This window comes from Nicotiana tabacum, chromosome 23, assembly GCF_000715075.1.
Source record: "Nicotiana tabacum cultivar K326 chromosome 23, ASM71507v2, whole genome shotgun sequence".
Classification (NCBI taxonomy): Eukaryota; Viridiplantae; Streptophyta; class Magnoliopsida; order Solanales; family Solanaceae; genus Nicotiana; species Nicotiana tabacum.
The window spans coordinates 97,079,788-97,102,057 of record NC_134102.1 but is presented as its reverse complement, the minus strand read 5'-3'; the positions used below and the strand labels follow the sequence as shown (position 1 = coordinate 97,102,057).

At 36.4% G+C, this 22,270-nt stretch overlaps 1 protein-coding gene and 1 pseudogene across 1 annotated transcript; one reads left to right on the top strand and one right to left on the bottom strand.

Moving 5' to 3' along the window:
• The first annotated feature begins 10,286 nt into the window (after positions 1-10,286).
• On the top strand, positions 10,287-15,786 carry LOC107798503 (early nodulin-93). The gene is made up of 4 exons (XM_016621509.2): positions 10,287-10,604; positions 13,119-13,180; positions 13,668-13,743; positions 15,560-15,786. The coding sequence occupies exons 1-4, from the start codon at positions 10,493-10,495 to the stop codon at positions 15,643-15,645; spliced, it is 336 nt and encodes a 111-aa protein (XP_016476995.1). The 5' UTR covers positions 10,287-10,492; the 3' UTR covers positions 15,646-15,786.
• Positions 15,787-17,657: 1,871 nt separating this feature from the next.
• LOC142177897 (18S ribosomal RNA) lies at positions 17,658-17,917 on the bottom strand (annotated as a pseudogene).
• Positions 17,918-22,270: the final 4,353 nt, after the last annotated feature.

The window sequence follows — 22,270 nt, the reverse complement described above, 5'->3', positions numbered from 1 at the left end:
GAAAGCATGAGATAGAAGAAGAAGATTAGGACTTTCTGACCCCTCGAACTTTTATTGTTCCCGAAGATTCTGACGCCACCAAATCAACGGTCGAAGAGCTGGAACAGGTTATATTGATCAAGTACCGGCCCGAGCGAAAAGTATACCTGGGAACGGGATTAACCCCCGAACTCAGGAAGAGGCTTATTCAATTCCTTATTGATAACATATATTGTTTTGCTTGGTCCAATTTAGACATGACAGGAATCTCACCGGAGATAACGACGCATCAGCTGAGCCTGGACAACGGGTTCAAACCGGTGAAGCAAAAGAGGAGACCCCAGTCCGAGATAAAGCACGCATTCATAAAGGATGAGGTAACTAAACTTCTCAAAATAGGTTCCATTCGGGAGGTGAAATATCCCGAATGGCTAGCTAATGTAGTCGTAGTTCCTAAAAAAGGAAGCAAACTTAGAATGTATATAGATTATAAAGATTTAAACAAGGCGTGCCCCAAAGATTCTTTTCTACTACCTAACATCGATCGCATGATCGATGCCATGGCCGGCCACGAGATCCTTACTTTTCTCGATGCCTATTCCGAGTACAATCAAATCCAAATGAACTCGGAGGACCGAGAAAAGACTTCATTTATCACCAAGTATGGAACCTATTGTTATAATGTAATGCCCTTCGGGCTAAAAAATGCAGGAGCTACTTACCAACGCCTAGTAAATAAAATGTTCGAGGAACAAATAGGTAAATCAATGGAAGTTTATATTGATGACATGCTAGTTAAGTCCCTGCGCGCAAAGGACCATTTGGCTCATTTGCAAGAAACGTTCAAGATTTTAAGGAAATACAACATGAAGCTCAACCCCGAGAAATGTGCTTTCGGGGTCGGTTCGAGCAAGTTCCTTGGCTTCATGGTATAAAATCGGGGGATCGAGATAAACCCCGATAAAATTAAGGCCATCGAAGACATCACCATCGTAGACAATGTAAAAGCCGTACAGAGGCTAACCGGAAGGATAGCTGCCTTAGGCCGATTCATTTCGAAGTCGTCAGATCGAAGCCACCGATTTTTCTCTCTACTCAAAAGGAAGAATGATTTCGCCTGGACCCCGGAATGCCAACAGGAATTAGAGGAATTGAAGCGATACCTATCGAGCCCACCGCTGCTTCACACTTCAAAGGCAGATGAGAAACTTTACTTGTACCTGGCGATATCGGAAATAGCGGTAAGTGTTGTCCTAGTTCGAGAAGAGCAAGGTACGCAATTTTCTGTTTATTATATAAGTCGAACCTTAGGGGAAGCAGAAACTAGATATCCACACTTAGAGAAATTGGCATTTGCACTGATAAGCGCCTCTAGAAAGTTAAGACCATACTTTCAATGTCACCCCATAGGCGTACCAACCACTTACCCAATTCGTAATATTTTGCACAAGCCCGAATTATCACGCCGATTGGCCAAATGGGCCGTCGAACGCCGTGGGTATGATATCGAATATCAACCCCGGACGGCCATCAAGTCTCAAATTTTAGCGGACTTCGTGGCCGATTTCACACCAACCCTCGTACCCGAAGTTGAAAATGAACTCTTGTTGAAATCGGGTACATCATCGGGGGTATGGACCCTTTTCACAGATGGGGTATCGAACGTGAAGGGGTCCGGGCTAGGCATCATTTTGAAGCCGCCCACGGGTAGCACTATTAGGCAATCTATCAAAACTACTAGGTTGACTAACAACGAGGCCGAGTATGAGGCCATGATTGCAGGTCTCGAGTTAGCTAAAGGCTTGGGAGCAGAAGTCATTGAAGCCAAGTGTGACTCTTTACTGGTGGTAAATCAAGTAAATAAAACCTTCGAAGTTCGAGAGGATAGGATGCAAAGGTATTTGGACAAACTACAGGTAACTTTGCACCATTTCAAAAAATGGACTTTACAACATGTACCTCGAAAACAAAACAGTGAGGCCGATGCACTTGCAAATTTGGGGTCATCGGTCGAGGAAGATGAGATCGGCTCGGGGACTGTCGTTCAACTCTCGAGATCCGTAATCGAGAAAGGTCATGCCGAGATAAACTCTACAAACTTAACCTGGGATTGGAGGAATAAGTATGTTGAATACTTGAAGAACGGAAAGCTCCCATCGGGCCCTAAATATTCGAGGGCCCTGCGAACCAAAGCTGCTCGATTCACATTGACTGCAGATGGGACATTATACCGAAGGACATTCGATGGACCATTGGCAGTGTGCTTAGGACCAGGAGACACCGACTACATCCTACGTGAGATTCACGAAGGTACTTGTGGAAATCATTCTGGTGCTGATTCATTAGTCCGAAAAACAATCAGAGCGGGATATTATTGGATCGATATAGACAAAAATGCAAAGGAGTTTGTTCGAAAGTGTGATAAATGTCAAAGGTTTGCACCGATGATCCATCATCCCGGAGAGCAACTTCACTCAGTCCTATCCCCATGGTCATTCATGAAATGGGGAATGGATATCGTCGGCCTTCTGCCATCGGCCCCAGGTTAAGCTAAGTTCATTTTATTTATGACTGACTATTTATCTAAATGGATTGAAGCACAGGAGTTCGAGAAAGTAAGAGAGAAAGAGGTTATAGACTTCATCTGGGATCATATCGTATGTCGATTTGGGATACCCGCCGAAATAGTGTGTGACAACGGGAAATAATTTATCAGCAGCAAAGCAACGAAATTCCTCAAATATCACAAAATAAAAAGGATATTATCAACACCATACCACCCTAGTGGGAACGGATAGGCCGAATCGATGAACAAGACTATCATTCAAAACTAAAAGAAACGGTTGAACAACGCTAAGGGAAAATGGAGATAAATTCTACCCGAAGTTCTTTGGGCATATCAAACAACATCAAAATCCAGTACATGGGCAACCACGTTCTCCTTAGTATATGGTTTCGAAGCCTTGATTCCAGTCGAAGTCGGGGAAACCAGTGCCAGGTTTTGATATACAATAGAAGTGTCAAATCACGAGGCTATGAATACTAGCCTCGAATTATTGGATGAAAAATGAGAAGCCGCTCTCGTCCAATTGGCTGCCCAAAAGTAGCGGATCGAAAGATACTATAATCGAAGAACCAATCTTCGCCATTTTAAAATCGGGGACTTAGTGCTAAGGAAAGTCACCCTCAGCGCCCGAAATCTAAATGAAGGAAAATTGGGTCCAAACTGGGAAGGACCGTATCGGGTACTCGAAAACGTCGGTAAAGGATCCTACAAGCTCGATATTATAAACGGCAAACAACTACCAATAAATTGGAATGTGTCGCACCTAAAACGATACTACTGCTAAGGTACGACCCTCCCATGTTCGTTTATATTTCGAAACTAACCCTTGCATGAGTTCGATCAGGAACAAGGATGGATTATTCAACACGAAGCCTTAGGTCTGAAAGCACGAGTTGCACCCTTTTTCCCTTAGACCGGTTTTATCCCAAATGGGTTTTTCAGCAAGGTTTTTAATGAGTCAACTATCGATCGTGCTAACTTAGAACAATTCAACAGTATCCGAGGCCTCTTTACAATCAACCTCGAATACTGGGGGGGCATTACCTTACCCTCAAATATATCAAGTTCGATGCAAGAAAGTTGCTTCATAACAACAGGATTCCGATAGGAAAAATTGTAAGAGCCAAATGGTCAAAACGAAGTTCAATGCAAGAAAGTTGCTTCATAACAACAGGGTTCCGATAGGAAAAATTGTAAGAGCCAAATGGTCAAAACGAATCGTGCTCGTATAGGTTGCTCGATCCCTGGTACAAAATATAAACACATGTATAATGACATGAAAAAAAAGCTTCTTTGCCCATATCTCATGTCTCACAACCCATCCTCTATTTCATGATCTATTATGCAAACAAGCTTAAGGGCTGACCATTACCCCATAAATCAGGGACTATCTACGAAGCCCAAGGGCTACACCGACTCGAGTTCGAGCAACCATTCTCAGTCGGGGACTATCTTCTAAGCCTACGGGCTACATTACTTCGAGTTCGAATCAATCACTCGACTAATAAGCCTACGGGCTACATCACTTCGAGTTCGAGCAATCAACTCACTCGACTATTAAGCCTACGGGCTACATCACTTCGAGTTCGAGCAATCAACTCACTCGACTATTAAGCCTACGGGCTACATTACTTCTAGTTCGAGCAATAACTCACTCGACTATTAAGCCTACGGGATATATTACTTCGAGCTCGAGTAATCACTCACTCGATTATTAAAGCCTACGGGCTACATTACTTCGAGTTCGAGCAATCAAATCACTCGACTATTAAGCCTACGGGCTACCTTACTTCGAGTTGGAGCAATTACTCACTCGACTATTATGCCTACGGACTACCTTACTTCGAGTTCGAGCAAGCACTCACTCAGTTATAAAGACTACAAAGTCCGAATTCAATCAAATTTCCGTATTAAAGCCTACGGGCTACCTTACTTCGAGTTCGAATCAATCACTTGACTAGTAAGCCTATCGGCTACATTAGATCGAGTTCGAGCAATCATTCACTCGACTATTAAGCCTACGGGCTACCTTACTTCGAGTTTGAATCAATCACTCGACTAGTAAGCCTACGGGCTACCTTACTTCGAGTTCGAGCAATCGACTCACTCGACTATTAAGCCTACAGGCTACCTTACTCCGAGTTCGAGCAATCACTCACTCGATTATTAAGCCTACGGGCTACCTTACTTCGAGTTCGAGCAAGCACTTACTCGGTTATAAAGACTACAAAATCCGAATTCGATCAAATTGCCTAAAGCCTCGAACTTATGAAAACTTTCATAGGGCATTAATGAAACAAGACTTTCACAAGGCAGAAAATAAGACAGAGACAAATCAGGAAAGGAAAAGATCTTTATATATACAAAAATGACAACGCCCGAACAGGACCCTACACAAAAAACAGAAGAAAAAAAAACTCTAAGGCTCCTGGTTATCTCCGAGGGCGGTCTCTTCTCCATCGGGCTCCTCCCCGCTCTCAGACCCGCTCTTGCTCCCATCATCATCATCGTCATCATCGGAAGCCAATGCTTCAGCATCGACTTCGAGCTCTTTGGCCCTTTTTATCTCTTCGGTGAGATCGAAGCCTCGAGAATGGATCTCCTCGAGGGTCTCCCTCCGAGATCGGCATTTGGCAAGTTCAGCAACCCAATGTGCTCGAGCTTCAGTGGTCTCGGCTGCCTCTCTTGCTTGTACCTGAGCGGCTTCAGCATCGGCCCGATAGACGACCACGAATGCATCCGCATTGGCCTTTGCTTTTTCAGCATCAGATCTGGCCTTAGCAAGTTCGGAGGCCAACCGAGCCTCAAGCTCCTCTATTTTTCTTGCTTGGACCAAGCTCTTCTCCTTCATGCCTCGAAGTTGGTTTTTGGCCGATGATAATTGGGCTCGAGCTGTTTCTTTTTCTGTGGCAAGACGATCCATACCATCTTTCCATCCCAAGGTCTCCGCCCTTATCATATCAACCTCCTCACGAAGCTTGTCGATCACCTCAAGCTTGTGCTGCAGCTGTGAGATCAAAATATTAGCCACCATTCCAGGATCGAGCCCATGGGTTTTTAAGATTATCATTACCTGCTCGGTCAGGTCAGCCTGGTCTTGATGCGCCTTGGCCAATTCAGCTCGGAGGTCCTTGATTTCTTCTTCCCTTTGCCCAAAGAGTAGGCGTTCCTCTCCTCTGTGACTCGTCGAAGGTCGGCCTCGTACCGACGCAACTCAGCTCGAGATCGGGAACATGATTCTCGATGAACCTCTGCGGCCTACGAAGAAAGAAGAAAAGAAGTTAGAAAAGAATAGCAAACATAAAAGTGGTATCAACGAAGGGAGTTAGAGCTTACTAGATTCAGAGCTTGTTGCACTTCACAGAAAAGGCCTGACACATCACTAGGGCCAGTAACATCCTCGACGCCAGTAAACAAATCACAGAAGGGGTCCTCCCCTTCATGAGACTGGTTTATCTCGAGGGGCCCCAAAGCTTGGGCTTCCCGATCGCCCATTCGGAAAAAGCAGGGAGAGTGGGCGAGTCTCCGATTGCTATTGCCCCAAGTGACTCGCTTGGGGAGTCCTCCTCAGTTCGAAAAACTTCAGGACCGGCCCCTTCAGATACATCCACCGTTTGTCAACTTCGGTGGGAAGCATCCTCGATCTCTAACGATTCGGGGACTCGGCCCGAATCTCTCTCCGATACCACCTCAGTTCGAGGCGGAGACACGCAAACCACCATCGATCCAGCTGCCTTCGAGGCATCAATGGTTTTCTTCACTCGGGCCACCAGTACGGACCCGTCGTCTTGTTCTTCCTCGTCTTCATCCCTTAGACGACGAACTGATTCTTCGGTCAAAGGGATGGTATTCTTCCTCGGCTTACGAGCCGTCCTCATCTTCGGTTTTGGATCTTCGGGAGTAGAAATCCTTTTTCTCTTATTATTATCCTTCACCAGTTTTGGAATAAAGGCCGAAGCCTCTTCCTCTCCGGACGGGGGCCTCAAAGCCACATCTTTGCCCATGCCTACACACAAGAAAATTTATTAAGTACATGAAAAACGCTTCGTTTGAACTATCAAAGATACGAGAAAGAGGTTTACCATGATTTTTGGCCTCCCATCGGCCCTTTGACAAATTACGCCATAAGCGCTCGGCGTATGAGGAGGTCGAAGCCAGGGCCCGTACCCAGTTCTTGAGGTCAGGAACTGCACCGGGCATCCAAGAAACTGCTGCATCACAAAAGGGGATATCAGTGAGAAAGAAACGAAGGAACAAAATAATAGGAGATAACGGCAGAGTTACACTTACGCTTCATGTTTCACTCCTAGGAAAATGGCATCTTCTCGGCCGGTATTAGGTCCGAAGTCTTCACTCGAACGAACCTACCCATCCAGCCTCGATCCTTGTCTCTATACTCGAGAACAGGACCTTGGTGGCCTGGCGCTGGAGTTTTATTAACCCGACTCGAAAGAGGCGGGGGCTGTACAATCGAATAAGGTGGTCGAGGGTGAAAGGCATCCCCTCGATTTTGTTCACAAAGAAACGGATCAAAATAACAATCCGCCAAGAAGAAGGATGGATTTGGCCTAGGGTTATTTGGTATTGACGGCAAAAGTCAATGATAACAGGGTCGAGAGGACCTAACGTGAAAGGGTAAGTATACACACCTAAAACCCCTTTCACGTGAGTAGTAATATCTTCTCCGGGAGATGGGATTACCATTTTTTTGTTCTCCCAGTTGCAATCTTTCCTTATCTGTTCGAGATGCCCTTCAGTTATCGAACACATATACCTCGATACTGGCTTGCATCGGCCGGGAACCGACGAGCCTTTATCAACCTTAAAATCGGAGGTAAGAACACAAGCCCCGGGAACACACTCCTCAGGTCGTGGCTCCACCGGTGTTTTGTCGACGGTAGGCTGTGAAGAAGAAGCTTTTTCTTTTTGAGGAACGGTTTTAGATGTTTTCGCCATTTTTGATTTAGAAATGGAAAATAGAAGGAGATGACAAAGATGTGGTATTTTGAAGAAAGATTTTTCAGTAAAAATCATAGAAGAAAGATATTTGCAGAAAAATCACAGATTTACGGATGAACTCAGAAGATGCGAGAAAGAACTTGAAAAATTTGGAGATTGAAGATGTAAAAGTGATAAATGGTAAAAAGAGGGACTATTTATAGATAGAGCGATGACGGTCCAATATCAGCGGTGGCCAACCACCGCCTGATATGCATTAAATGCCTTGGTAAACTGAACCGACGGGACAGCTATCACGTACGTCATGGTCGGACTCGATGCAAACGTCAGTGTACATCCAATCGAGCCGTTTTGAAATCATATCGTTTCTCTCCACATCCTTCCCGAGAAACGAGGGGACTATCTGTATACGGTCGAAATTGATATCGGCCTTCGTACGACTGATCGAGATGGGAACATAATGGACCAAAGAAAGTCTTTATAATATGAAATGGAATCCGAAGAAGGTACAAACGAGCTTCGAGTTTCAGGGACAGGTCAAATAGCGAACTCGAAGTCATTATCGAGCTCGGGTCCAAATCGAACTATGATGAGAAACAGTGGAATCGAGCTTAAGGGCCAAAGGCCAACCAATACCAGCCTAATACTGGGTCCCGAGTCAACATCGAGCTCAAACCCACATCGAACTCTAAAACTGGAAACCAACCAATACTGATCAATACCGAGTCCGATCAAGATCGAGCTCGTAGACAAGAGCCGTTACAACCGCACTAAGGGATAGAATCTCAGCGGGAATTAAGGAAAAGCTGATTTATCATGGGTTCCGTACTATGTATTTTTTGTACCTAAAGTAGGATCCCTCCACTATAAGAGGGATGGCTATATTTCTGAAAAGAATGGAGTTTTGGGCATACATTGTAACTCAGATATCATACACTTCCATATTGAAGAATTATCTTTTTTTAAGCTTCATAAGATTGATTCAGCTTACTTAATCCATAAATCATCCCCTTTTCAACTTTGCTTATTTTTCATCCTTACCGTCAATATTCCATATTCTTATTTACTCTTAAGATTTGTGTCAAGTTATACCACATACCCTTAGAACTACGTACAAATTTAACTCTATCCATTTTTCGGGTAAACATGAGGGCGAAGCACCTTCATTTTTGTCTTCATCTCGATTTTCTTTAATTTTATAAAAATAAAATTGTATATGCAGAAGTTACTGAAAATAATTATAATTTGGACATATTAAAATAGAAGTTAGCTCCTCAAATGTAATTGTGATCGTCAAGTACCATGTGTGTTTTAACAAAAGATGTGTTTACTAAAGTGGTGGTACATCATATAAAATCCCAAATTCTTTTATCTTCCTAATATACGTGGTTAGATCATGGATTATGCTGTGTGCTTCTTTATGTACATATGAAATATAGGTGGCATTCCAACCCTAAGAAGTATTAACCATCAAATTGAGTTAGCATATATATATATAGTGGTGATCCATGGAAATGGCCTCAGTGGAGTCTTATAGCATGTTTGGCCGTGCTTTTTTTTGATCAATTTTTTTTTTTTTTTTGTCATAAACTTTTTAATTTCAAAGCCAAGGTGATTGGTCAAGCTTTTAGAAGGAAAAAAAGTATTTTTGAGTAGAAGTACAAACAGTTCTTGAGAAATATTTTTTCTCAACAACCCTTTTTGAAAAAGCGCATTTGGGAAAACTACACGTAAAAGTACTTCTAAAAGTTTGATCAAATACTAATTGTTGTTTAAGAATATTTTTAAATTAATTAGTCAAACACAAATTTTTTTTCACTAAAAATTTTTTTAAAATCACTTTTGAGAAAACACTTTTCAAAATAAATCGATTTTAGAAGTTTAGGCAAACGTAGTATTATTCTATTTGCAAAAACCCAGATTATATAGCTGTAAGATCTGCAAATGAGTTGGTTATTAAATGAAGACTTTCAACATAAACCTATTCATTGCCCAGTTACCATTATTGTCCCTCCCAATTAACCTTTTCCAGAATAGTCAATGATTGCACCATCATTTTAATTTTTTAAATTTAAAGCAGTGGTTATCTGGTGGAATCCATTAGACATACTTTAGTAAATTGTTCATTAGTTATCTTTTAACCTTGCCATAAGTGATCAAGACAAAGTATTCATGAAATCTACTTGTAATAAGTAGATGAGGGGTTATTCACATCAATCCGGAGATAAAAGGAAAAAAGGAAGAAATTAATTAATTCAAGTTCAACAACCCATCGAGTTTTGAGTTTTAAACCAAAATTTTCCGTGATGTTTTGGAGTAGCTAAAAAAATAAAATGATCAATTCTTGTATTATAATTTCAGTAATTTATCCACGATCCCTTAAGAGGTAAACCAATAAAATAAACCGATGTGTAAATCAGTCAGCACCCCACTTAGCAAGTAGTAAAATATTCCCCTCTATTCCATTTTATATACTAATATTACTTCCTTATTAGTCCGTTAAAAATAAATGCTACTTACTATTTTTACATAAAATATACATACTTTATATAGGGAGTGCCGATAAACTTTTAGTTACTATAGTCAAGTCTCTCCGAATAATTTTGAATGTTATAACGAAGTGTTGTTATAGAGAACATATATTACAACATAACATAAAAGTTAGTTCAGAAAAAATTTGACTTTTATAGATGACTATTGTTATATACCAATGATATGAACTAACAGTATAACTAACCCAAAAATGAAAATAAAAATAGCAAGAAAACAGCCAAACTCGGTGGGCTCTCTCCGTGCTGAATTTTTTTAATAAAATAAAATAGTTTATTTTTTTTTCTTTCTTCAGTCCAAATTCAACTGAATACAACTCTCAACTCGCCGCCTCAGTTTCTGTCAAATTATCTGAAAATTAAAGTTGTGCATAAGATCCATCGGGGGTTTTTGCTGACATAGAAACTTCTTGATTTATCAAACAACAAGAAAAGAGAGATGGGAATTTCATCAGAGATGAGAGACTCGTGGGCAAAGCGAAGGGAGACTTTGTTGATTGCTTCTGCATTTGAGGAGGACAGAATTCGCAAGTCTAGGGAATGTACTCAAGGTTCTTAATTTCCCAACTTTTTTCTCATTTCTAGATATTTGGTGAAATAAATATTGAAATTTACCTTTGTTTTATGATTAGAGTTTATCAGAAAAGAACTTAATTTTAATTTTAGAGAAAAGTGTTGGTCCCTAATCTAGCTTAGGATTCTGCTGAGCGCTTAAACTTAGCTTTTGTGATGGACCTCATTTTATTATATGGGGTTCTTTCTTCTGGGTCAACTCTAGTTTGGCTGTTAAGGAATGTTAATTGATCAAAAAAAAAAATTAAAATGAAATATGATCGTATTTGTAATTGGTGTTCTTTTCCAGCCACAAGCTTCCCATTGGAAACAGCTTTGTTTAGCTAGTTTTATATGTAGAGAAGCACCTTTTATAACCTCATGTAGCGAGACGTTTGGGTTCTAGATCGACTTTAGAAAGCATTGAAAATATTCAATTCACAAGCCTCCTATGATTGGATCATCATTTATTTTGTTCCATGGCCTGGCTGACCAATTATTTTTGATCACTTGAACAACCTACGAAGCTGGCTGTTCATGATTTCAGCGCATTTTGCATCGTCATTTCTTGTGGAAGAGGTAGAAGAGGCTTTTGCGAAGTAGGATCAATCAGCCTTGTTGTAACAGAAAATAGCATAAAACATGATATGCCTTAATTGTTCAGGATTTTTTGTTGCTTTGCATACTTGGCATGTCGTTACTTAGAATACTTTTCTGAGTTTAGGAGTATTCACATAAGGTCAAAATAATATTTTATTTTCTTTAGCAGGAAAAAAAATTAGAGACTGAAAAATGGTTCTTATGTAGTTTACGGCCAATTTCTGAGGAGTTTTTGGTAGAATTACACGAGTTCATATGTGGGATCAGGGGGAATATGACCTTAAATTAAGGCTTTTTTTACTGCCTCGTGCTTCTTTGGCTTACTCCTACGTGGAACTGGTGATGTTTTCTTATAGTGGGATTTCTCATGCTTGATGCTACATAGTTAGTTGTTTCTCTTTGGTACTATCTCATAAACAAAATCCTTTGTAATGGTGATGATGGTATGCATTGAACAACGTTAAGTCCTAAGAGGGCATTTAAGTATTTGCTATTATAAACAACAACAACAACAACAACATACCCAGTGCAGAATTTGCTATTACATATTCTTCAAACACATACTTTTTTGGTTTGCGTTTAAATTCAAATGAAATTTTCAAGCAATCAATATCCGACAAAGTATTGAAGTACTAAACTCCATCATAGATCCCATATCTGATTATTCTATTGAAGTATCATCTTCATCACACATCCCATATCTGATTATTCTAGTTCCTACTTCCTAATAACAAAAGTTTTCTCAAATTATTTTCTTTTTTCCTTTTTTTTTTGTTAGAGGAAAAAATTTCATATGGAGTTGACAGTAAACAGATATACCGTGCATTCTTTATCACTTCAAAATACGTCACCTGATCTGTTTCTTTTGAAGTTTTATACTATAAAGTTGCTTGTTACCTATTCATCCACACACACACACACACACACACACACACACACACACACACACATATATATATATATATATATATATAAAGTTGCTTCTGCTTTCTGGTTGGTTACTGACTTACAGTGATCAGGTTTCTGGCATTAGATTTTCTTCTGTTCTTGAAATTGGTTTGCTGTTGATAAAACTCGTCATGATCATGAAGATAAAAAAACTTTGCGTTGGATGATATTTTTGCTAATTTCAAGCTCTGTTAGTTTATATTGTTTCACTTCTCATGTTTGTAGGTTGTTATGAAGGCTTATAAAAATGAAAACAACTGTTAGAAAGTTGACTCGAGTTCTATTTTGTTATTGATTGAAAATTTGCAATGCTTGGTTACTTCCTCTTATACATATTTTAGTGCATTAGAAAATTTGAATATTTTGTTTAACTTGGTTGTGATATGATTATTACTTCAACTAGTTTTCTGCTATGTTAAACAAACAACAAACCCAGTGTAATCCTACAAAGTGGGGTCTGGGAGGGTAGAATGTACGCATACCTTACTCCTACCTTGTGAAAATAGAGAGGTTGTTTCCAATAGACCTCAGCTCAAGGTACAAGTGAAAAAGAAGCAGACACAATAAGCAGTAACAATATCAAGATAAGGTGATGAGGTGACGAGGTGATAGAATAATCGAAGCAAAAGAACCGACATATAGTAAAAGAAATCTATGGATAAGAAGGTACGAAAATACGAGACTAATACTAATGCTCCCGGAATGCAAAGGAGACACTCCCGCCTATTTACTAACCTTCTACCCTAATTCCCAACCTCCACATCCTCCTATCTAGGGTCATGTCCTTTTTTGCTATGTTGACAGTGTAAAAAGAAAGTTCTCTCGTTCTTCTTTTGTTCTGCTAATTAATGTACATGTTATATGTGAAATTTGCCCCTTTATAACTTTTGGTTATTTCCATTTACTGGAACAGATATGTCTAATACCTGATTTGTTTGTGCATTTTGATTTTACTGAACTTGCAGAAGGTGTACGTGCGGGAACTAAAGCAGCTGCAATTGCATGCGTTGCTAGTGCAATTCCTACGGTTCGTGAACTTATGTTCTTGTAGTGATCTGATTATATCCCTAGCATTTTGGGATCTAGACCATACTCTTGCTATTATAGAAGTACAATATTGTCGTCGAACTTCATTTTGGAGTTTCAGTTCGTCAGGAGTTCCATTTATCTGCACTCCTCTGGTTCTGATAACTATTGTTGGTAAAAGAGTTGCTAGATAGTGCTGACTGCAACTCGTGTAATTAAAATAACATTTCGACTATGAATCTCCCAAAATCATGAAAGGGGAAAAAGGAGACCGTCATGGCCATACCAACTTTTCTTTTTGTCCGAATTATTTTCATTTATCAGCTTATCTGACCTTTGTGGAACAGACCCTTCTTTTATTGATATCTATGCTTATCTTTCCAACACTTTGGTGCTGTGACAGCGAATATATTCATTAAAAGGGAAAAGAGTTATTTTTCTTCTCTCAATTGTCTGTACCTTATAAATATCGGCTCTCTGATTCTCAGTTGGTTGCTGTGCGGACAATTCCTTGGGCAAAGGCAAATCTCAATTATACAGCTCAAGCACTCATCATATCTGCTGGTATGACTTTAGCATATGTTCGCATATTTTATTGATAAGTCCAAAACTGTTGTTTGTGTGAGGGTCTGTGATTTTATGATTAGGCTTATATACAGGTGAAGACACATAAAAGCTACCAATTGCATTTCTCCCATCTCACTTGACTACATTTTATGTGAATTACTATCATCATCTTCTTCTTCGTGTTTGATCTTTTTTCCTCAAACTGGAATTTGCATGTGCGCATTGTGCATGAGTATCATGCTATAGTAGGACTTTCCAAGTAGTTAAATCATTTATTCTATTTAAAATGTTAAATCAAATAGCAAGATTATGTATTTTTGTTTGATGCCCGTTGTCATGAAATTTTCAGGATATTAAATGATAATAAATAGGTTCGAATAATTTGTTCCAACTAATTTCATATTTTTTCTCATCTGCCAAATGTGAGATTATACAGTTCAGTGCAACAGTGTTATTTGCTAATCTTTAATTTTTTTTTTTTTTTTTTTTGGGGGGGGGGGGGTGGGGGGGGGGCGAGTTGCCAAATAATTTTAATACTTAATATTACCAAGTTACTTCATTATGAAGCAATTTTGCTACCTAACAGAAGAAGAGGAAAAGTAAAGGACACACACCCACATACACTGAGGTTAAGCAATCTATGATCTTTCACCAGAAGACATTTGGTCTTTTAGGGGGAAAGAAATCTTCGCTATAAGAATTTTATTTTACCCTTTTAACTTATTTACTGGAATTTATTTTAGAAGACAAAAAAACCTTTATATGTGCATGTTACTATGTTACAATTCTTCTTTTTCCATTTGTATTCCTTTGATTTTTAACATTCTTTGGGAATCCTGCAAGTACTCTAGAAATTTATTTTACCTTTTGACTTATTTAAACTCTCTGTGTTTTCTCTTCTTTTTAAGGCAAAAGATAGTTGGAACCCCTAAACTTTTTAGAAGGTCCAATCAAGCACACCAACTAATTCTGGTCATTACCAAAACCCTTTAATTTTGTTTCAACTTCACACAGTCCATTTCATCATGTTTTATGAACTTAAAGTTATTTTCAAGGTGAAGGAGTAATTATTTTCTTTATTTGTTAGAAGAGCCCTAATTTCTATCATCCTCGTAAAATGTGGAAAAAATCGATATCCTTATATGTATGATGGTATTTACTCTTTTATGGCAAACCTTTGTGAATAAATATAAATAAAACCTTGTGAAAATGGTTATAAGATTTTGATAGAAAAGTTATTAGAGTGTTAATCTTGCCAACATCAAGAATGGATTTGAGCATAAAAGCACCTTTTCTTTCCGAAGGCAGAGGAAGTTAAGTCCTTTACAAATTATTACACCTTATGGATGCATTCTTCTGATGAAAGACCGCATTTGTGAACTCATCTTTATACAACTCATGATGCACTATAAAGACCTTTCATTTAGGATAATATGCACTATGTTTTAAGTGATAATTTGCGGTATTTTTATCGTCTATCAGTATTCAAATGCATGTAATGCCAGGAGGTATTTCATCACTTCGTCTTCAGTTACCTTGGGTTAATTATTGGTAAACTGCGGTAGTCTATTAAGTTCCTGAATGCTTCAGTTCATTGTCCGGTTTCTTTATCTAGTATGTCTAGTTTGTGTTTCTCCCATCATGCTAAAGCTTCATCTTGTCATCAATGACATAGCATGTTAGGTGATCTTCTACTTCTATATTTAAATCAATAGTAGTAGTAGTAGTAGTAGTTTCTCTATTCCCTTCATTTCTTTCTGTTTCTCCTAACTAGTCTCTAGTTTGTAGTAATTACTTTTCTTACTGTGAACAGCTTCCATTGCTGCATACTTCATTACTGCTGACAAGACAATCTTGGAATGCGCAAGGAGAAACACTCACTACGATAAATCTGCTTAAGACACTACTCCTCAGATCCTAATATGCTTATTGTCTTAAGTTGTATGAATTTGTTGATCTTATCACAAAAATGCCAGTTTGTATTTGCAACATGTATGAGTAATTTTTTCCCACAATAATCTTTTTACTTGTTTTCCTCTCTTTTCTGCCTCTGTATATCAAGGATTCGGAGTAAGAAGTGGTTGGTCCATGTCATTCTCACAACGCAAGCAAATCTATTAACTGCTCATATTATAATTTCCTGGTGAGTACTCAGGCTTGGAAATGCGGGTTGTATTGAGGACCCGTTTGTACATAGTTTTATTTTGGTGATTTTTTGAAAATGAGTTTTAAAAAAATTTTCGAAATTTCTTTTTCCCTCTATTCACAAAACGAACCAGGAACTCCAGAAGCAGTCTCGGTATGATGATCTCCATGCCTAGGGGTGGATTTATAGGGTAGTTTATGGGACACGTGAACTCATAGTTTTTTCGCCAGACTAAGTATTTTGTATAAATATTTTCTAGAATTAGTCAAATATTATTTGTTGGCACTTATGATCCATAAAGGTAGAATGATACACTTGGTTGAATATTGAGTTATTTACCCAAAGGTATATGGATCAATTTTTACTTAATATTTCTTTTTCTTCTTTCTTTAGTAGTGCACCCATGTTTTAAAAATTCAAGGTTCGCCTTTACCTATCTTCTATTACAAGTTGCCATAGATTGTACTTCAAGATATAATTTCATTTTCAGTAATCAAATATGATAGTTTTCACCGGTGAAAATTTATGGGACATTCAAAGAGAGATTGTTACTTGCTATGTTTGAAAAATGAGTGTAAAAATTGAATTGGTTAAAAATAATTGAAAATAGTTCTTTAGAAGAACTCACAGATCCTGCAAGACCAATGAGGCTACCACTATTGGTTTTTTTTAAAAGAGACGGAGCAGCAAGAAATTTAAAAGAATGGTTGAAATTGCCTCTCTATTTTTTTTATTAAACATAGAGGGCTTTAAATAGCCAACTTAAAACATAATCTGCAAAAATCTGCATAACAAAATTTCAAAAAATTAGATTCATCCTAAAACTAAGCAATTTATTATGCTAAAAATGCAATTAGTAACTGAAGCAAATATTCAACAAATCTCACTTGTCAATCATTCTCTCTCCCTTAAGAAATTAAATTTCAGTTCGTAGAGAAAATTTCTTTTTCTTCCAATTCCGATAATTAAAAATTAAATTTTTTAAGATAAAATATTCTTACCAAAATTTATACTTATAAAACTATCCCCGTTAATTTAATCTATCAATTTTGCAAATATAATTTCCTCTTCCTTTTTTTTCTTTTTTGTTTAATTTTCTCTCTATATATGTATTGATTAAAAACTTTAATATATATTTTTCTTTTATGTTTTATATTTTAAGTAAATAAAAATAATTAAAATCTCTCGTGCATATTTAAATCATTTCCATACTTAAATAATATTAATTGTATAATGACCTTTGATATAATTCTTTTCGTAATTATTTGACACTCAAAAATACTTTTGGAAAGAATGTCAAACACAATAATTTATCAAAAATACTTAAAAAAATACTTCTCAAACCAATTGATCCAGCACAAACTGCTATGTTTCAAAAATACTTCTTTGATTTTAAATAAAATGCTTCTCAAAATAAGTAATTTTTGAAGTATGATCAAACAGATTTTAGTGTTGTATGTCAAAATATGGAAGATATTTATGGCCGTTTAGCGGTTGTGGTATCAGATGAAAAAGAGATTCGAACGGTCTATTTCCATAACTTTTCACGATACGATGGCATTATAGTAACGAGAGCTTTTACTTCTCAGATCGGCAAGTACTCCTTCCAAACGGTGATGAGGAAGCATAAAATGTACGAGTTAAAAGTCTATCGTGGAAATGAAAAAAAGAAATTATTGTTCCGTATAAGGGATTCCTACCTTCTCCTTCCCGCTGCGCTAAATAACTTGGCCCAGGATTTATGCCCCATTGTAGCACGTGTGTCGCCCAGGGCATAAGAGGCATGATGACTTGACGTCATCCTCACCTTCCTCCGGCTTATCACCGGCAGTCTGTTCAGGGTTCCAAACTCAACGATGGCAACTAAACACGAGGGTTGCGCTCGTTGCGGGACTTAACCCAACACCTTACGGCACGAGCTGACGACAGCCATGCACCACCTATGTCCGCGTTCCCAAAGGCACCCCTCCCTTTCAAGAGGATTCGCGGCATGTCAAGCCCTGGTAAGGTTCTTCGCTTTGCAGACGTTATTTTAGTTTATATGACACATAAATATATTTAAAACTATTTTCTTCTGCTCAAATTGTAATTGGTCATATGAGATCACTTTCTCCAAAAAGTAAAGAATAATTTAGGATATTTTCTCATTTTCTACCCTACCTAAATGGAGATAAAAGTTGATGGGCACAAGATGATTGAAAATTATTGTATTCTTCCCAATTTTTTCTGTCTCCTAACTTTTGTTCTTGACTCTCAAAGAATTAATGAGCTGTGACATACAATAGCAAGTATTCATTTTTGTTTAATATATGATGCAGGAAATGGCATGGGCCTTGTGCCAAAAAAAAAAAAAGGATAAAAAAAATGAAAAATTTGTGACAAAAGGGTGAAAACTCCATATCCCTCCTTAATCCTTATAAAGAGCAAACAACACCAAAATTTTGGCCACTCAATTTAATAGTTTCCCTTAAGTTTTGGAGAATTTGTTAAACAAACAATTTTCATCACTTTCTTGATATTCAAAAGGCATCAAATTCCTCTGTTAATCATAATTGCAGACAGAAATAAGCAAAATGCCACCCATTACCGAAGAACAAAAAAATCAGGACGTTCAACGTAATTTTCTTTCCTCTTAATTCATTTTTTCTACTCTTAAAATGATAAAGATCCTTCATTTCCTATTTTTTAAAGAAATATATTGTATTATTTCTACTTATTGTTTGTCTAATCCTTTCATTTGTTTTCTTTAATCTTCTAATCTTGATTGATTATGCAGACATCATTCAAGATGGATTTAAAGGAGCTTCCATGACATGTGCTATTACTTCTCTAGTTGTGGTAATCTATTTTTTTCGAAAAATATTACTACTCCTTTATTCCTTTGTATTAAGAAATGATCTTTATTCTTTTTTTATTACTAATCTTATGATACGCGCTTTGCGCGTGTATACTATTTCAATAAGAAAGAATTTTAAAATATTTTATAAATAATATATTAAAATATTATCTTTGAGTGTTAAAATAAAAGTTAATTTTTCCAAAAATGATGAATCTTCATACCAGTTCTCAATCATCAGTCAATATATTCAACTAAAAATTTATTTTAATTTTTAATTCAATCGCTTTAAATTCATAAGTTATCATGCTTCTTTTCAATTTCAACAGTCACATATAATCCTTCAAAACTTAAGAATTTTTTTGATTTTTTGAAAAGTTATTCCCTTGTTCATTTTAGAAGACTCAAAGAGGATTAACAAATTGATAGAAAATAATAATTTTGTTTCAAGAATAAAATGCAATTTATTTATTTTTTAATTAATAATAAATATTATATGAATTATTTCCAACTAATTAGAAAAATAATAAATTATTGTAGCTCATTGTATAGTCAAATGACATAAATTATACAAAGAAAAGGAGTTCTGAAAAAAGAAAAAGAAAAAGAAAAAGAAAATAAACAATACTAAACCTAAAACTTTTTAACCAAAAAAAAAGGTCGTCAAGGACTCTTATATAAAATATTTTACAACAAAAATATAATTATATGATTTTCCATATCAAAGTCCTAAATATTAGGCTATTAATTAAATGCTTGTCCCTAAATATTAGAAAAATAAAATGACTTCCTACATATTAGGAAAATAACTAAAATTACTACTCTGTCCAATATAAAATAAACTCTTAAAGAGTAAAAAAGAAGAACGACATTTCGCTAAGAGTCTTCTTACTTTTAATATAGTATATAGATTTGTATAAATAATTCCAATGAAATACTTTGTGTATTTTTTTCTTCCTAAATGTCTCTTTTTTCTGGGGATAATGTTTCAGTTTGGGTAAAATACAAAATTATTGTATTTGCCAGCCAAAAGTATATAAAATAGCTATTATTTTTAGGAGCGGCTAAAAATATACATTTCTGTTTCAGTTTGCTGCTTCTCGCTACTGTCCATGGACTAAGAGAAATATAAACTATGCTGGTAAAACATTCATTATATCTGCATGTAAGTAATCTAAAATTTTGACGTATAACATTATTTTTATCTTCAATTAAAATCATTTCATTCTTCTCAATAATTTTCACTTATTTTGTCTTCTTTTTTGTTTTTTCCCACAGTGACTGCAGCTTCTTTTGCTTTCAGTGCTGAACAATCTATGGTGAAGAAGCACCGTGGTCATGGAAGAGAGGACTGACCATGACTCAATACAATCAAGAAATTAAATTTTGGAAAATAGAAAAAATAAATCGTACAATAATAAGAAATAATATTTTGCTTGGTGTTAACCTTAAATTTTGTAAATTTTGTTGTAGTTTAGGGAGATGACTATGCTGTCCTTTTTCATTTATATATAATCTGTTCCCTCTCATTTATTAATCTCAGTTGAAGAAAAGATTATTTCCCCTTTTTTTTCTTCGCTTTAGATCCTTTATGACATTTTATGTAATATTTTAAGATATATTTTTCATAATATTGCCATGCATTCTCAAATTTTCCGATCTACAACAAGTTGTTATTTCATGAACACAAGTGGATGAAGTCGCAGTGACTTGAAAAATACCTAGTCTCTTTAAAAGCAATCAGAAATGAATAAAAAAAATTTAAGGTTCTTTAAACATTTGAAATTATGGATTAGAATCCACTATTTACCAAAGTTCTAGTAATTTTTCAGAGTGTATCCATGTTGGGTCGAAATACAGTCACATCTCTCTTTAACAACATCCTTATATAATAGTCATTCACTATAAAAGTCATTTTTTTCTCGGAGCCGATTCTTTATGTTATATTCTACCTCTCTATAACAGTTTTTTAACCTATAAAAGTAACATCCATCTTTATAGTAGTACACTCTTTGTAAAATTACCCCTCTATAATATACATGTAGAATCTCTAATAAGATCACCAATAATAAGTTTAAATTTTTTTACCTCAACCTGCTGCTACTTAGACCGAGATAGAAAAATCAATTGATAACCTCTTTGATTGCCTTCAAGGGAAAACTATTAGATGTCCTTTCGTTGAAAGTTTGGATATCTTCGCTAATTCAAGCGTTATATCGCAAGTAAGTTACTAGAATCTATGGAACAAACTACAATTGGTGAATTTTTCCATCAATCTTTGAAATAATTTGATCTTCTAGTAGCTTTAAAACGTATACTTTAGAGTTTAAATCTTCATACATTTTGTTACGAAATTATTATATTGTGTTAGCTTTCTTTAATATTTAATTAGTAAAATTTACATATCTTTGAGTATTTAAATTTGAATAATTTACTTACCTTTTTATGTAACATTAAAAAAAATGGATAATTTTGGTTTATAACAGCCAAAATATATTTAAACATCAAATGTTGTTATAGATGTATAACATTCATTCGCTAACAAAACCAAAAAATATCGGATCAAGTGATGTTGTCGTAGAGAGATTTGATTGTAGATGAGTTCAGTTGAATCCATTTGACCTATGATCCATTCGCCTCGCGTGGTACCAACAATTACACACCAAGCAGTAATATGTGAATGCATCTTACTTTTAGGGGTCATTTGGTAGGGTGTATAAGAATTAAAGGTGACAAACGGGTGGACCGGGCCGGTTCAGGTCGAGAAAAAAAGTGACCGGCCGATCACCAATCCAGGCCGGGTTCCGGGTTCGACAAACCGGGCTTAACGGGTTCGGGCCCCATCCGGTCAAAAATGGAACCGGAACGGTTCCGGGCCGGGTCGAGTTTGTGTATAATTTTTTTAAAATATATTTTGTATAACTAAAGTAAAAATATAAAACAAAAAATAATCTTATAAAAAGAGTATTTGAATAAAGGATGCAAAGACTTTAAAATTCTTATATTTGAATATTTCATTAAGAATTTAAGATAATATAAATACAATGAAGATGGAAAAAAATTGCACTTATAATTTGAAAAACATTGCACTTTTATTTCAAACTTGCAAATTAAAGTTTGCATTTAACAACAACTAAATTAACGAAAAAAGAGTAAATTTAAAGTTTAATTATTAAATATAAATCTAGAACTTCAAAGGTTTTGCATTGCCTTCAAAAAAATAAATCAAGGCCACTTTTAACGATTAAATCATAAACATGACATGCACACCTAACAAGAAAAATTTCGTCTAGTAGTGGTTTCAAATGCAGTCTTAATATTGAAATAGCGGCATTATTGTTAGAAGCATTATCAAAAGACATACACAATACTTTTTTATTAAGATTATAAAATTCAACAACTTCGCAAATAGTAGTACTTATAAAAATAGCAGTATGACTTTGATCTTTATCATATTTAAAAGCAATAACGCATTTTTGCATACAATAATTATTATCTATCCAATGACATGTAATTTTCAAATAACCATTTCCATTTACACC